The sequence below is a fragment of the Martes martes genome (assembly GCF_963455335.1).
Source record: "Martes martes genome assembly, chromosome: 12".
NCBI classification, from domain to species: Eukaryota; Metazoa; Chordata; class Mammalia; order Carnivora; family Mustelidae; genus Martes; species Martes martes.
Genome location: NC_137900.1, coordinates 4,809,218 through 4,826,396, shown reverse-complemented (window position 1 = coordinate 4,826,396; position 17,179 = coordinate 4,809,218). Strand labels below are relative to the sequence as shown.

The 17,179-nt window shown below is 46.9% G+C and overlaps 1 protein-coding gene across 3 annotated transcripts in view; it reads right to left on the bottom strand.

The window, feature by feature from the left end:
- Positions 1 to 955: 955 nt before the first annotated feature.
- IARS1 (isoleucyl-tRNA synthetase 1) overlaps positions 956 to 17,179 on the bottom strand; it is a 71,829-nt gene continuing 55,605 nt past the window's right edge. For all 3 annotated transcript variants that reach the window (XM_080820696.1, XM_080820697.1, XM_080820698.1), the window contains exons 28-34: positions 16,526 to 16,621; positions 15,539 to 15,715; positions 14,426 to 14,531; positions 11,013 to 11,138; positions 9,424 to 9,567; positions 8,683 to 8,835; positions 956 to 3,415 (exon numbers count right to left, since the gene is read on the bottom strand). In XM_080820696.1, the coding sequence (XP_080676822.1) occupies positions 3,333 to 3,415; positions 8,683 to 8,835; positions 9,424 to 9,567; positions 11,013 to 11,138; positions 14,426 to 14,531; positions 15,539 to 15,715; positions 16,526 to 16,621 (885 nt within the window). In that variant the 3' untranslated portion in view covers positions 956 to 3,332. The remainder of the gene's footprint in view (positions 3,416 to 8,682; positions 8,836 to 9,423; positions 9,568 to 11,012; positions 11,139 to 14,425; positions 14,532 to 15,538; positions 15,716 to 16,525; positions 16,622 to 17,179) is intronic.

The following is a 17,179-nucleotide window of genomic DNA, read 5'->3' as shown; positions in this document are numbered from 1 at the left end:
TCACAGCTGGAAGTCTGACGTGCTTGGATGATTCCCCTGCTGAGTCTCACAAAGGCCCAGACTGAGGTGTCCACCAGCTTGGCTCTTACGAGAGCCCCCGGGAAGAACCATTTCTAAGGCTGGCGAGGAAGAACCATTTCTAAGTTTCAGCTCCTTCCTGCTCTAAGACTGTGGCCCGTTTCCCTGCGGGCTGCCTTCTGAGGTGACCACAGCCTCTACAGCCCTTGGCCCCTCTTGCATTGGGCCCACACCTTGGAGAGCCAGCAAAGGCACGGCAAATCCTTGCTCAGAACCTCTTATCCCCTCCTGCCAGTTTCTCTGGCCTCCGATTCTCCCCTTTTAAAGGCTCCTTTGATTAGACTGCCTCCCCCCAAGATAAACCAGGATAGTCTCTTTAATCGTAAAGCCTATAACCTTAATCACATCGTGTCCCAGGGATTAAGGTGTAGGTATTTTGGCGGGGCTTTTCTCCTGTTTCCTTACAGAGAATGGATCAACTTTAGCTCTTACATTTAGTCCTGTTAACATATTTTTATTGTGGAAAAATACACTTATCTTTGCTATATTTATATTTTGGTACATTTTAGCATATGGAGAGGTATAGGTTGAGATTCTGTGTGTGTGCATGTCTATGACCAGGTGCTTGTTCTAGTACCATTTTGGGGAAAAGATTATCCTTTTCCCAGTGACATCAAAGGCATCATTTAAAAAAAAAGAATCAACCGAAAATATATGTGTAGGTCTGTTTCTGGATTCCCTACCCAGTTCTAATGATCTATTTATTATCTTTATGCCAATTACATGGCCTTAATTATTATAGTTTTAGAAATCTTGTAATCAGATTAAGTCCTTCAAGTTTTTACTTCTCTTTGAAAGTTTATTTGGCTTTTAAATCCTTTGTGTTTCCATATAATTTTTAAATTAGCCTGTTAATGTGTATGAAAAAAACCCTGCTGGGATTTTAAAAAAATTTTTATTTAAATTCCAGTAGTTAACATACAGTGTTAACATTAGTTTCCTGTGTACAGTATAGTGATTCATCACTTCCATACATCACCAGGTGCTCAGCATGACAGGTGCACTCCTTCATCCCCATCACCTATTTCCCCCACTCCCCACTGCCCTCCTCTCTGGCGACAGTGTGTTCTCTGTAGTTAAGAGTCTGTTTCTTGGTTTGTCTGTTTTGTTCTTCCATTTGCTTGTTTTGTTTCTTAAATTCTACATACGAGTGAAATCATGTAATATTTGAATTTCTCTATTTCACGTAGCAAAATATTCTGCCGGGATTTTGACTGAGATTACCTTGAATCTATATAGCAGCTGGGGGGATGGTCAATATTGAGTCTGTGGATCCATGACCTTGTTATGAACTGAATTGTTCCTTCAAACCTCATGTTGCAGCTCTAGTCTGGGATAGTTTCTCAGGCATGGCTTGCTTGTGATGACCTTGACAGTCCGGAGTCAGGTACTGTGTGGAATGTCTCTCAGCGTGCACTTGTCTGAGGTTTTCCTCATGGTTAGACGGGGGGACCACAGAGCCATCCTCATCATACAGAAAGCGTACGCTTCCGTGGCTGATGCTGACTTCTGTTCCGCAGGAAGTAGGTCACCAAGTGCTGCCCACTTCTAAGCAGCGGGGACACAGGGTGCAGCACCCTGAGGGGGAGTAGCTACAAAGTTGTTTATCACCTCTCTCAGTCACTGATATCAGTATGGACTCATGAAAATTTTTTTGGATTTTAATCCAATACTAAACTATTTTTTTGCTCAAATTGCTCCAGCTTTGGCCAGTGGGAGCTTTTTCGGGGCGGCTTCTGTCCCTTTGACATTAAAAATACCTCAAAATTGTGGTAACAGATCCCTGACATTTACCAACTTAACCACTTTTATGGGAACTGTGCGGTAGTGTTAACTATATTCACAGTGGTGGAAAGACCTCTAGAACTCCATCTTGCAAAACCGAAACCGTTCCCATTGAACAAGTCCCCCTTCCCCTCCCTGCTGCAGCTTGGGTTGCTGGATTCCTCCAGGGACCTCACAGATGCAGGATCTCGGAACACTCGTCTCTCCGTGCTTGCTTCACTCGGCACCATGTCCCCAAGGCACATCCTTCTCCTTAGACACTGAATGCTGGTCCACTGTGCGTGTATGCTGGATACGGAGTAGCGCCGCAGTTTAGCTGGGGCGCTGAATCTCTTCGAGACCCGGGCTTCAGTTCTTTGGGGCACACATCCAGGTTGCCAGAACATTTTTCCGTTTTTGAGGAACGTCCATCCCGTTTTCCACAGCGGCCACATCTCACATTCTCAACAGCAGTGCTCAGGCATTCCAATGATCCTGACCAACACTTGTTCTTTTTTTTTCCCCTCCAACTTTCTGGAGTTGAAATGCATTAACTGTAGCAGCCAGAGACACACCATTCCATTCCCGTCTAGGAGACCCTGACAGAGGAGCACAGCTGGTGGACGGCCTCCTGCCAGGGCACGTCTTCAGATCCTCTGAGGCATCTGCACCGCTGCCCCCCGGCAGTGCCCAGCCACGGACCGACCAAGGCGGGCGGGCAAAGTTGGTCATGTCTGTCCACCTCTGGACTCTTTCCTTGGGGAAGGCCGGCCTAACCCAGACGTCCCCAGGTTGCCCTGCTGGCTGGGCTTTTTCTAATAAACCCTTCCTTCTTCCTCTTCTCTGTCCACAGGGGCCTGCCCCCTCCCTTAATCTCACATTTCTTTCCCCCAATAAACTCTTGCAGCTGATTTTGTCTTGGCATCCGCCTCTTTGACACAGGATTTTGGGAAGAAGTGAAATTAGACGGTTAGCTATGTCTTAATAATGAGGTCACTATGAAGCTTTTGTGTTCTTTAGAGATTACACATTTCAAGTTTCATTTGACTATGGGAGAATAAATTACTTCTAATACATTTATTATCTGAGAGAAAATTTATTTATTGTTCTAATTTACTTAAACTTCAAATATGCCATCAAATTACCCAGGAAAATCCAGGTAGCAGAAATATTTAACACATACCTTCAAGACATCTCAAACAAGTCTGAGAAGGCCACAGAATGATATATAAATCTGCCACTGAAATCACTTCCACGTTGTGCAAGTGCAGAAGTGAGCAGAGGTGCAGCCTGCCCTCCCCGTGGCTGCACGGGAGCTCCGGGTTATGTGTAAGTATTACTGTAAGGTGCCAAGTCACCTGAGGAATCACCCCCATTTCAACTGTGAACCCAAAGCAGCAAATCATATGTGCCCCTGAAGGAAACATCTTCCGTGTGTGTAGGGGACAGGCATGTGGTGTGGGAAGGACTCCGTCACGTGGAAAATGATGTTAGAATTCCGCCGTCATGGGTAATACAGAAACATACACAGTCTTCATGTTCAAAGTCTTCATGGGGATTTCTTCTGTAATTTCTAGAATGGAAAGAAGATTAAAAAAAAGTAAATGTTCTACCTATTCTGTATGAATATTTAAAAACTGTTGACTGCTTTTTTTGGGGAGGGGGATTGACTGCTTCTGTATAGGATCTGGCCTCACCCTAAGGGGTCTGGTCTTTGTCCCAGCTCCTGGGGGACCCTCTAGACCCTTGGGACTTCCTGAGTGATGGGAGTGTTTTGTTGATGGTGGGCCCTGAATACTCCTCCGAGCTTCTGCTAATGAGGGGACCCCGCGTGGAGCCAGCCACACCAGAAAGACCAGCCACGGGATTTAGGGTGGAAGCTTTCAGCCACGTGCTATCCCCCGACACAGTGCAGCTGGGTGGGCAATGAACCAACTGTGCCCATATAATGAAGCCTCGCTGCAGACTCTGGACCCCTCCCAGGCTCGGGCAGCCTTCCCGTTTGGTAATACACTGTGTGCACCACTGTCAGGCCGAGGGGCTGGGAGGAGGGAACACTGCCCACGACTCCTTGGGAGAGGGTCCCTGAAGGCCCCATGTCTAGACCCCTAGATTTGGCCCTCTGTACCTTTCCCTATAAAAAACCCAACTTCAATAGTTTCCAGCAAGTTCCATAAATCCTGCTGATAAATTATCACACCTGAGGGTGAACTTACAGTTGGCAGAAGTGACAGTGGTCTTGTGTGGCCTCTTCTCTGAGCTTGTCAAAGGCACCTAACTCCTTACAGTTTGGGTGAAGTGTTGGGCAGACCCTCTGGAGGAATGCCCTTCAAACTAACTAGCCCTGTGTGCTGACCCAGATGTCCACACACCCTGCCCCAAACAGGTGTTTCCTAGGCCCACAGAGAACCTTCGTGGTCTCCAAATATTAACTCCCTATAGCAGGAGGAATCACCGTGTAGGGTGTGGGGGAATGTAAGGACATCATAAGCCTATAACATCTTATGAGGCCAGAACACAGAGTTATCAAAGACTGAAGGCTCGTGTCACAGAATATGGGAGCTGATACAATGACAAGAACTCTGAGCATCTAAAAGCATAAAACAAACGTAACTGATTAAAATATACTGAACAGACGGATGCCTGGGTGGCTCAGTTGGTAAACTGTCTGCCTTCGGTTCAGGTTGTGATCCAGGGTCCTGGGACAGAGACCCCAGTCAGGCTCCCTGCTCACCGGGGAGCCTACTTCTCCCTCTCCCTCTGACCCTCATGCTCACGCTATCCCTCTCTCTCAAATAAAAAAAAAAAAAAATCTTCAAAACACACTAAATAGATAAAATCCCAATGAGAGAGAGAGAGAGAAAAGAAAACCTTAAAATGCTCTTCGCGCCCTTGGTTTTTCTTCTAGCAGATCTGAATTCAAAGGGAAGGACCAGTGCTCATCCCAACACGAGAACTGGGTGTTATACACAACTAAAGAATCGTTAAATACTACAACACAAACCTATGATGTACTATATGCTGGCTAACTGAACATAATAAAAAACAAAACAAAACAAAACAACAACAAAAACAAAGGGAAGGACCTTCCATCGGCTCTCGTCCCAGCGGGAAAGCTGGACATCGCTCCTGAAGCTGCCTCCACTGCAAGTACTAGGGGCCTGGAGATGATACTGAACATCTTGTGGACAAGCAGGAAGTCATTATGTGATCCTTCTAATTTACTGAATTAGTACTGTTTTACAGAAGACAACTTTGAGAGGAAGAGGGCAGAGCACTGGGCTGGAAAGAGCCCCAGGCTTTTCGGGGATCAGATCACTGAGCCTTTGAGGTCTCAGGGCACAGTGAGGTCACACTGGGAGCACAGGCAAGGCCTGCTTTGTGGGTCACGGGCAGAATCTCACAAACGTGGTTCTGCCCTGGTCAGTGTCCGCCAGGTGCCAGCACACGCACAGAACCATAGACGACGGTGCCTCTTCACGTCCACGGATGGCTCAGCTGCCCCTTGGGACCAGCGCATGTGTGGAATAAGGAAGCCGTGGGGACTCTAAGCGGGGACACCATCAAGGGAGGAACGCACAGGAGACAACTCTGGGGGAGGTGGACAGGCTGCAGACAGGCCACTTCAACAGAGGATGGAGCCCTAAGCCAGCAAGGGCTGCGGACACAGGGAGCCCCTGAAAGCCACATGGAGGCACAGAGGTGTGTTGGGTTACAGAGAGGAACCCAGGTGCAACAGAGGCTTGAGTCTTAAATAACAGGGCAGAAAATTTTAAAGTGTAATAGAAAACATTAAAAAAAAAAAAAAAGCAACTACACAAGGGAAGGAAGTTGAGGGAAACTTCTAGGCCAAAAATCATGAATCCCAAGAGATACCTGAACATTTTGGTTTTCTGGCGGTCCTGGTGGCTTAAAGCTTTGGCACTAAAGGTTATCAAAGTGAGACAAGAAAAAGCCTGGGGTCTACAGACTGGGAAATCCAGTGAACCGTCCTCCCCACAAATGCTGGGGCCCTGAATAAGGAACCCACAGCCAGAGTGCATTACAAATAGATCCCTCACCACCGAGAAGACAGTCAAAAGAATGCAGTGGGTTTAAATCACGGCCTTCCAGAAGACATGCCCATATTCTACTTCCCAGAAACTGGCCATCACCACAGAGGCCAAGGCTGGGGTGATAGAGTCACAAGTCCAGGATGCCTGGAACCACCAGAAGTGGTAAGAGGCAAAGGCCAGATTCTGCCCTGGAGCCTCAGAGGACACGGCCCTGCTGACACCTGGCCTCTGGCCTCCAGAACAGAGAAGACACATATATGTCTCATGGCCCCGGCTTACAGCCATCTGTCAGGCCAGCCTGAAGAACTGGCCTCACTCAGCCTTGCTGCGGGCCAGCGACAGACTGGACACAGCCTTATGAGGCTCTGGCCCTCGTGCTGTCCAAACACTCCCTATGGCCTCAGGTAACTGAGGTGAAATGGGCCTGGGTTGACAGTGTCCCCAAACAATGAAATGCTCCTTTACATGGAGCTTCAATAGAAACTCCACTAACTACTGTCCTCAGGATTCTAGGAACAATCAAAGGTTCACCGTAACCACATGAATGCCACATTCGAGAAGGCAACTTGTAGGGGTAGAAAGATCTATGGTTGTCCCACTTGTGCTTGGCTGCCCGACCCTCCCAGCCTGAGGACCCCATGGTCCCAGGAGCACCGTGTGTGTCCTAATGCGACTGGGGTCCCCCCCAGGGAGCTCACAAAGGGCGTTTATCTCCATTCACCTGAACCTGGAACCTGCCCAGGTAGGAAAAGTGCAGGCATCGCTGGGAAATACAGTCAGGCAAACAAAAAGCCCACAGCTGCCGGGGGCACAAGGTTGCAGATGCAGCATGTGACAGAGGGCTTACAGTCTAGGGGCAAAGTCAAGGACAGTGTGATTCAGAAAGCCGCGTGTGTGTCCAGGGCAGAGTGCACACGCAGAAGTCCTGGGAAGACCCCAGGCTTTCAACTCTGAAAAAAATAAGAACTTTTCTGGCCAAATCCGGCTGATGAGGGAGTGAAGGCCGAGCTGAGGAGCAGTGAAGACACCGCAAATGAACAAAAGCGCAGGGCACCCGGCACCACTGGAGGGCCCCAGGCTGGGACGCAAGGACGCTGATGGTAACAGCCGCGTGCTGCCCCATGTCTGCTTTATAACTCTACTTTCTGTTTTCTAGATGATTTAAAAGACAAATACATAAGACACAATTAAAAATTTATGTTTTGGGGCACACAAAGCAGTTTCTGACAAGAATATGAACAGGGGCAGGGTTTTCGTAACTGAAGTCAGATTGGTATTGATTCAAACCAGACTGCTGTTAATCTAGAACATTAACTGTAATCCCCGCAATAAACACTAAGAAAATAGCAAAAGAGAAATACACAAAAGGAGGTGTGAAGGGAATTGAGATAGTGTGCTTAAAAAAAAAAAAAAATCAACTGGACCCCCAAGGAGGCAATTTTGGAGGACACGAGGGAGAAAACAAGTGTAAGACTTCTAGAACAAGAATCCCAGCAAAATGGTACAAGTCCTTCCTGAGTAGTAAGTACTTTTTAAAAAACAAACAAACAAACAAAAATAGGGCCTAACTGGCCTGGAGGAAGGGACATAACCCGGTCCAGCCCTGCCAGACCCTCTCTTACTGAAGGAAGAAACAGAGAAGCTGGGGTCATGGCCCAGGGACACGGGGCCCCCAGAGACTGAGCACTAATCACATAACTATAGAATGAGTCCCATCCCCTGTGGGCTTCTGCAGGACAACGGGGTTAGAGCCGGAAGAGACAGAAGTACAGACACTTCTGATGCCAAACAACCAGCCAGCCTCACCCCAACTTTTCACCTCAGGTCACGTGTCCCAATCCTCATATCAGGCTGTCAACAGAAAGCTACAAGGCATTCTGAAAGGCAACAGAAGCACTGTAGGAGAGACACAGAGATCCTCAGACCAGACACAGATTCAGCACAGCAGTCGGGATTAATCTAGTACTAGAGTTCATATGCCAAGGCTCTAGCAGGTGACGGAGATGTACTGGGGACAGACCGGTGGCATGTGCATGGAGGTGGGCGCTCTGAGAAAGACTGAAGAAGCCCTTTTACCAAAACACATACACCTGGGCAGAGCACATTCAAACTGCAGAGAACCAAGGACAAGACAGCTCTGGGCACTTGTCCCCCAGCACGGAGAGCCCGCCAGAGTGTCCAGCAGACCCAGGCTGCAAGGCTAAATGAATAAACGGGTTTGAGTTAAAGTAACACGAGGGATGGCCACGTAAACAGAAGCCGTTTGGGGAAAGGGCTCCGGCAGCAGCCAGGTGACAGGGAGCACCCTGACATGTGACAAGGATGAAGGAAGAGAATGGGGCCAGTGATGGGACCCTGAGACCAGAGTGGATTTGGGGCGAGGTGCCACAGGCCTTGCCGGGGCCACCACTGTCTCCTTCCCAAGTGACGGGCCTGGGCTCTCCAATCTTCGGGGCTCGCTGAGAAAGCACCTGCAAGTATGCTCTGTCCACGCTAGAGGAGGGGGCACCACGCCAGTTACAAGCTGCCCGCGAGCTGCTGTTTTACAATACTGTCACTGTTCCAATCCTTTGGGAAGAGAGTGATCTTAGAATTGGCAAATAGATGCTACTTTATCTAGAAGCATGTGTTTTTAATAACTTACTAATATACTTTAACATTATTTTCAATGCAAAAAGCAATCATCCTTTTAATTATTTTAACACTCTAATATGGCAAATTTCTAGAAAAGAGCAAAAAGACAATCAGCAATGGAGTGCAGCTATAGCACGTGGTGTCCTCTCACCGTGTGTCTGAGTCTCGTTCAGAAACAGCTTGAGCTTCCTGCTGCGAAGACCAAACACCTTGGCTGCCTCATACAGAAGGCCCTGGTGGGTGAGTCCGTTCTGCCCGGGGGGGTTTTCCAGAAGGAGTGTGCCCACTGTTCCCTTTACACACTCTGTAGAAGAAACCACCACTGGGTCAGGTCCTGAGAGTGCAGCCCCCTCACCAACCCCGTCCCTCTGCCGGCCCCTTTGCAGAGGAGAAGCTCCAAGAACCAGCAGGGCCCGGGGGCCTGGTGTCCAGACTGCAGAGGGGAAGGGGCAGGGACAATGGAAATCCCCACGGGTATAAACCCCCACAGCTGGGGAAGAAATACTCCATAAACACATGCTGTGCACAGTGAGGGCCCAAGATATCCAGGAAAAATAAATAGCCAGCTAGTCTGTTGACCGAAGCATGGATATGTACATCAGATTTCAGAACACTTTCGAGGAAAAAAAAAAGGCAAAAAACATTTAAGCGATGGCACTTAATTCCACTTCATTTAGCGGTAATGTTTACGTGTCAGGTCACTCCACCTCCTGACTGCCAGATGGAGGGTGTTTCCACACAAACACACCAAAAGAAGCCAGCCTGTGTGCTCCCCAGGGCAGATTGGAGCGCACACCTTAATGCACTGCGTGCAAGGCAGGCCGTGAACGGAAACCCGGCTGCCAGCCCCTCACCCCCGCCGGCACAGGGTTGGTGGCTGGGGGACGCGCACCTTGCGGGCCTGCGTTCAGGAGCTGCAGGTTGATGTAGCGGCAGAGCGCAGTGCCGGGGCCATCCACCACAGCGGGGGCAGACCCCGCTGCCACGCGAAGGGTTTTCCCACTGAGACTCAGTAAGTCAGTCTGGTTTCGTATTTCTAGAAGTAACAACAAAAACAGCAACAACAAATCACTCTTTCAGGATATACAGTGCAGAGCTGAAGTCATTCACTTGATCCTACTTAATTATTAAACTATCCTTTATCTTTGTAGCGATGTTTCTACTAATTTCTCTTTATCAAAGGACATGGCCTTCTCTATAAAATGAGACTTAAATGACATGCAAATAAATAGCAGGAGATGTGCACACTGCAAAACCAACCACATAATAGTAATAACAAAAACATATAGAAAATTGTTTTTTCTCCTTTTAGTACTTAGTATTTTTGCAGATCCTCGTAAAATCTCCTACGTCAGAACACTAAACTTCACTGTGAAAGGAAGCCTTATATTAAAACATGATAATTATAGTCAGAAGAAAACAGATCATTTGACTCAAGAACACATGTGAAAAACAGCAAGACGCAGGGACACATGCAGATCTCATTGATCTACAACTGAACACTGCTTAGGGTCGCAAACACGGCTGGGGTAGGTCCTGGAGGAATAGGGGCTGTAGGACCTCCATTCTGGACTCACACCTGTGGCTTCCCGGAACTCCTTCGGGCTGCGTCACAGAGGGTGATGGCATCTGACACCATGAGCCTGCCCTAGTCTCTGCCCATCTGTCGTGGCCCAGCAGCTTGCCTGTGTTCGTTGGCCAATTACATCTCCTCTTTTAGGCTATTTAGAATTTTCTGGAAACGAGCATCCAGATTCTTATCAAAGAGGGTGTACTTGTCTCATGTGGCTGCCATTAAGAATCACAAACATGGGGCTTACGGCAAACAGAAATCTACCGGTTCCAATTTGGGAGGTGAGGTGTCAAAATCAAGGTCCGTGGGCCCTGCCCCCTCAGAAGCCTGCAGGCAGCTCTCCCTGTCCTCCTTCTAGCTCCTGGAGGCTCCTAGCCATCTGCTTGCAGTTCCCCCGTTCCAGCCCTGCCTTTGTCATCACACGGCCATGTCCCTGTGTGCTCCTGGGCACACCCTTATTATCTAATCACACTGGCAACGACCCTGTCTCCAAAGGTCACATTTGGTAGCATGCAGCGGAAGGACTTCAACATGTCTCTCTCTTAGTTTAGGCTCGTCTTACTGAGAATCTTGTCTAGCAAGACACAGGCACTATGATTACTAAAGGCAAAGCACAACAGGGAGTCTCTGACGCCTGGACCCCAGCCTGAGGCTAACATGGAGTGGACAGGGTGGAAGGCTCCATCTCCGGAGGGGCACAGAGACGTTTTCCATCTGGGCAGGAATGAGGGCAGGTTCACAACGTCAGATGCTGTCACCATCCCAGCAGGGGCCCAGAGACGCAGGGCCAGGGCTGCCAAGGGCCTGGCCAACCCAGACTTGGAAGGAAGGCACGGTTGTGGAGCAGAACCAATACCAAACGACGCCCCCTCAGAAAGTCAGAGGCCAGCTCCCGACTTTCTACATACCTGCGGCACCATGGAGGACAGCCAGTTCGGTATCTTTCACGCCAAAAATACTAGTAATAACATTCTTCAGCTTTAAAAGGTCCAACCTGTTATCGCCTTTTGGATTTTCCAGAAGCAATACTCCACCTAAAGAACCACAAATATAAGTAAAACTAAAGGAAAAAGATGTTAAATTTGAAAGAAAAATCCAGGAAAACACACCACCTGTATGTTCCCTCTGCAACACCTGCTCATGTCTTTTCCCCACTGTCTACCTGGATCTTTTTAAATTATAAGTGGGGAGAGTTCTTCGTGTTCTCTGGACACACCTGGGGGGCAAAATGGTTTGCAAGGACCACTGCCTGCATTGTGGCTCAGGCTTTCATCCTTTCCACAGGATCTTTCACAAAGCAGAAATAAATAATTCGTCAGACAACATTTTCTCTATGATTTCAATCCCTAAATATGTTGAGGAGTTTCATGGCCTAGCCTACAATGCAGCTTGGTAAATGTCCTGCGGGAGCTTGAACAGAACGGACGTTCTGCTGCTGCTGGGTGAGCTGTTCCATTAATGTTGATTCGACTCTGGTTTTCTGTCTAGCTCTTCTATTGATTGCTGAAAGAGGTATATATTCAATTTTCAAACTGAAACGGAATTTTCTCATTCTCCTTTAAAGCTGTCAGCTCTCTCTTTTGTGGTTTGCAGCTCTGCTGAAAGCATAATGATCAAATGTGGGATTGACATTTGTAGCATTATTTAACATCACTATTGACTTTCCTTGCTATGAAGGATACTTTACAGAAATGAACATAAACATTCTTGCTTTGTTTAATTTTTAAAAAAGATTTTATTAATTCATTTTATTCATATTCATTCCTCCTCCTACAGATCGATGTGGGGCTCGATCCTAGGACCCCTAGGACCCTGGCAGACACTTAACTGACTGAGTGACCCAGGAGCCCCTATTATTATTATTTTTTAAAAGTACTCTTTACGCCCAAGGTGGAACTTGAACTCATGACCCGGAGACCAAGAGTTGCACACTCCCTCTTGGGGTGCCTGGGTGGCTCAGTTGTTAAGCGTCTGCCTTCGGCTCAGGTCATGATCCAAGGGTCCTGGAATCGAGCCCCGCATCAGGCTCCCTGTTCAGCGGGAAGCCTGCTTCTCCCTCTCCTACTCCCCCTGCTTGTGTTCCCTCTCTCGCTGTGTCTCTGCCAAATAAATAAGTAAAAATCTTTAAAAAAAAAAAAAAAAGAGTTGCACGCTCCCCTAACTGGGCCGGCCAGACCCCTCCCCCATTTAGTATAATTACTGATGGTAAGCTTAAGCTTTCCGTCTTATTTGCTGCTTTCCACTTGTTCTGTTTTCTTTCTCTAGGCCTCCTGTGGGTTATATGAATATATTTTACGACTCCATTTTTATTTCTATAGTGTTTTTGTGTGACTCTCCAGGAACAGGCTGGTTTAGTGGTTATAACGGTGGTACCACATATGCACACTAAGACCCACCCTACTGGTGTTGGCATTTGACCAGTTTGAGGGAAGCACAGAAACCTGATCTCCCTTCTATCACTTTGCTCTTCCCCTCTTTTAGTTTTCTTAAATATTTCTTGTATATACACTGAAATGTTATATAGGTTTTGTTACAACCATCAAATAATTTAGAAAATTCAAGTAAGAACGTCTGCTGCATTTACCTATATTTTGACTCTTTCTACTGTTGTTTCTTCTGTCCCGATATCCCTACATTTCTTCTGTCATTTTCTTTGTTTTGTGAGTTTCCTCTACCTACTTTTTTTTAGTTTAAGTACTGCTAGCAATGAACTCTTCGTCTCCTTTCACTTGGGGATGTCTTGATTTACTCTTCACCATGAAAGATATTCTGCTTGATATAGAATTTTGGGTTGACAGCACCCCTCTTCTAACATTCTGCCATCTGGCCTCTGAGGTTTCTGATGAGAAATCCAATACCGTTCCAATCGTTTTCCCCTGTAAGTTAGGGGAGCACATTCTCTCGCTGCTTTTAGGATGTGTTCTTTGCCTTCAGCTTTCACAAGTTTGCCTACGTGATGTCTCCATGTGAATTTTTCATTGGTTTCTCTCAGCTTCTTGAATCATGTATTGCCAAGTTTATAAGTTCTCAGTCATTATTTCTCTCAATACTTTCAGTCCTGTTGTTCCTTCTTATTCTGTCAGAATTCAGTAACAGAATATTCAACTTCTGTTAATATCCCACAGATCCTTAAGACTCTGTTCATTTTTTTTCTGATTTATAAAAACTCTCTTTTGTTCAGAATGGGTAATTTCTATTGTTCTATCTTCCAGTTCACAGATTCTTTCCTGTCCCTTCTGTTCTGTCGTTGTGCCCATCCACTGGGTTTTGTATTCTAGTCTTACATTTATCAGTTTTAAAGTTTTCATTTGATGCTTAATATCCACTTCTTAGCTGAGGCTTCCTATTTTTATTTGTTTCCTTTGTGTTTGTAATTGCTCCGTGGAACATTTTTTTTCTTTTTTTTTAAGATTTTATTTATTTTTTTGTCAGAGGGAGTGAGCACAGGCAGACAGAGTGGCAGGCAGAGGGAGAAGCAGGCTCCCCGCCGAGCAAGGAGCCCGATGTGGGACTCAATCCCAGGACGCCGGGATCATGACCTGAGCCGAAGGCAGCCACTCAACCAACTGAGCCACCCAGGTGTCCCAGCGTGGAACATTTCTATTACGGCTGCTTTATGTTCTGTCAGATAATTTTATTTTATTTTTTAAGTATGCTCCATGCTGGCGAGCCAAATGTGGGGCTTGAATTCACAATCCTGAGATCAAGACCTGACCTGCCTAAGTAGGATGAAAGTCCCAGCTCACTATGAGCTTCTCGGACATCACGAAGTGGAAGAGGCCTGAGGCTCCTGGCAAAGGTCTAGGCTCCCCACTTGGTCTTTGCTGGCGGGAGTGCTAGTGGGGCCCGTTTCTTCTGTTATATGTGGCTAGAGTAGAGCAGATACTGTCTAGAAGTTTTCTGTCTTGCTAGGCTATACCTCTCCTTGTTTTCTAGCTAGAGAGAGAAGGATTTAATTGGAGCACTTTTGTTTGCACTAGGCATTTCCGGGTTGCCGGCTTCTTCAGCTCCGAGACTGGGATGTATGAGGCAAAAAGAAAAGCCAGCCCTCTTCCCTCCCCCTATAGGAGTCTTCTGACATTTGCTTTTATGTATCACACCCAGGGTGTTTGGTTGTACTTTGTGGGAAGAGCAGGGAAAGCATGTCTAGCCCATCTTCCTGGAAGTGCAAGTCCAACCCTTCACTTGTGTGGATTCATTCTGAGGGCAGTTAGAAAGAGGAAGTCATACGAGTTCACTAATTTTCTTACAATAGCCTTAAAGACATTCATAGGTTTAACTAAAAAGTAAAGTTCAACCCACGGGGCTCATTTACTCTTACCTTGCTCGCGGCCATTTGTACAAATGTTAAGATTGACATATGCACAAGCAGGACCAGGCAGGGATGATCCTCTGGTGATTGTAATTTCCAGGTCAGAACCCTTTAACTGAGCACATGAGAGGATGCGCCTGAGTAACTGCATGCAGCACTGACCACGTCACCAACTCACCCTGCAGCTACTTCTCACACTGAGAGCTCTGTACGATTCTGAGCGCATATGCAATCTCATCACTAAAACAGTCAAAAGTTATGACTTTTCATGTTTCTCTTTTCACCTTGTTCTCTTAAATAAATGCAGAACAGAAAATGAAACCATCTTGTAATTTGCCCCACTGAAAAGACAAACAGTGACATCCAACCCCTGCCTGTCTATACTGTCTATCTCCTTCCATAGAAAGGAGGAACAGACAAGGAAGACATGGCAGAGTCAGTGACTGAATCAACTCCTTCCCCTATTATAAATGACCTATTTCTTAATTATGGCCAATATCTTCTATATCTTGGAATCAGATTTTCATAGTTCTATCTAAAATGTGCCAATAGGAAATGAAACTGTAATTTTATGTAAAACCTACTACCATAAAAGTCAACTGCTGGGCGCCTGGGTGGCTCAGTGGGTTAAGCCTCTGCCTTCGGCTCAGGTCATGATCTCAGGGTCCTGGGATTGAGGCCCGCATCGGGCTCTCTGCTCTGCAGGGAGCCTGCTTCCCCCTCCCCCTCTGCCTGCCCCTCTGTCTGCCTCTCTGCCTACTTGTGATCTCTCTCTGTGTCAAATAAATAAAAAAAAAATCTTTAAAAAAAAAAAAAAGCCAACTGCTCTTCAAGTCAACTGTTATTTGCCTTGAACAGTCACAGAATCCACAATATTAACTTCCCTGGTTTTAGGAAAAGCAAGCCCATATAGCCCCTGGTTTCCTGGCAACTCTCATGCACCTCCCTGGCTACCTTCCCCACCTTCCCTCTCTCTCCTCTCTGGACACTGAACCCACCCAGTACTTTAGGACTGAGAATTATGCCAGTTGCTACTGGGGACAGAATATCAAGAGATTACTCCACAAACAACATAAAACCTAACGTTACATCTCTTCGTAGTTCAACAAATCCAGAACTCACCTGTGTTTCTTCTTGAATAAGGACTTTATCTGACGTTGGAACTGGATACGGTTTCAAGGGAGCCTTTATGGTGGCAAATATGAACTCTGCGTGGCTTTCGATAACATTATTCAGATACTTCCCTTCAGACTTTGCTTTATAATAAACTGTTATTTCATCAGTTGGAACCAGATTGCACTGAAAGCACATAAAAAAATTTAAAAGGGAAGCACATTTGTTAATCAAAATATGTGGTGTTGTTGAACAGAGCTGACAGTCTTGTGCTGAATCATTATGGGAGCATACAGGCTCCTGCCCAATCCTTTGAAACAAAGGACTGACTGTGTAGAAACCCACTCACAAAACTCTGAACTGAGGCAGAGCTCCCAAGTATCCCATTAACCTGCTGAAGTGGACTCCTGAGACCTAGAACTATAGGTCTCAAGACACCTGGCCTGAGGAGGGCAGGTGGGAGCCCCCGTTCTGGTCAGGGTGAGGGAGCCTCTCAGGGCCAGGGGTGGGAGACCCTCCTTGGATGGGGAAATCCCTCTTCAGGGTTGAGGGGTGGGAGCTCCTGGCTCCCAGCTCCCCAGTGAGGAAGAGCCACCCCTCTGTCCAGATCCAGTAATGTCTCCCTGAGCTAGATGCCCTTCCTCAGACACCCACTGTCCTCCCTGATGACCTGCACCAGTAAGGAGGGCTACCCATCCAGATGATCCTGTGGAAACCATGGGGAACTGAAAAAGGTGGACAAGGGGCACAGCTTTGCTAAAAGCTCCTGGTCAGAGAAACACAACAGCCATGTCCAGCTTAGCGTGAAAGAGTAGGGAGTGGAAGGGCCTACTTTTCCCACAAGCACAACTGAACAGACCATAAATGAGTGACTAATTATCATTAGTCAATTACAATGATTTATATTACCTGCCTTTCCTGTCCTACCCAACAACCAAAAAACCAAACAAAAAAACCCCCAGACAAGTCAGCTTGTTTTTAATGTGACAAACTGACCTTTTTGCGAAGTTTCTGGATGCGATTGATGACCTCCCGAGCCACTCCTTCATCCACCATTGACTGGTCGGGAGTGACATCTAAGAGAACCAAAACCTGCAGGAAAGAACAGTGCACCGCATGACAACCGCACAAGGAGGGATGATTCTCTCAAACTCAGCACAACTGTATTTAAGTTAAATTCTGAGAAGTCTGTCATGTAGTGCTATTTATTCATCTCACTGAGCAAAGAAGATAAAATTAAACTAGTTTTGCTACAGTTCAGGTGCTTGCAAGGAGCTACTCCTTCCGCCAGGACAGGTCCAGTGACTCCTTCCTTTCTGTGGGTGCCGCTCACAGGAGATGGAGGAGCGGTGTCTCCCGTGTAATTATTCCTCGTCTGTGTGACAAGCAGTCACTGCCCTTGCAGGAAGTGGGGTCAGGGCTGCGGGGCCCTTCATACCGCCAATGAGCCCACGAAGGCCCCAGAACAGCCCCTGTTGTTTTCTTCAGCCAGGAGACTTTCCAGCCTTTGGTCTGTCAGCCTGATTCAACACATGGTTTCCCAGGGAACCACAACATGTTTATTATGATTTAAACGGTCATCTTCGTGCTGACTTCATCTACTTCCTATGCCATCTGTAGTGAAGGCTGTCAATGATGACGTAAAGATAA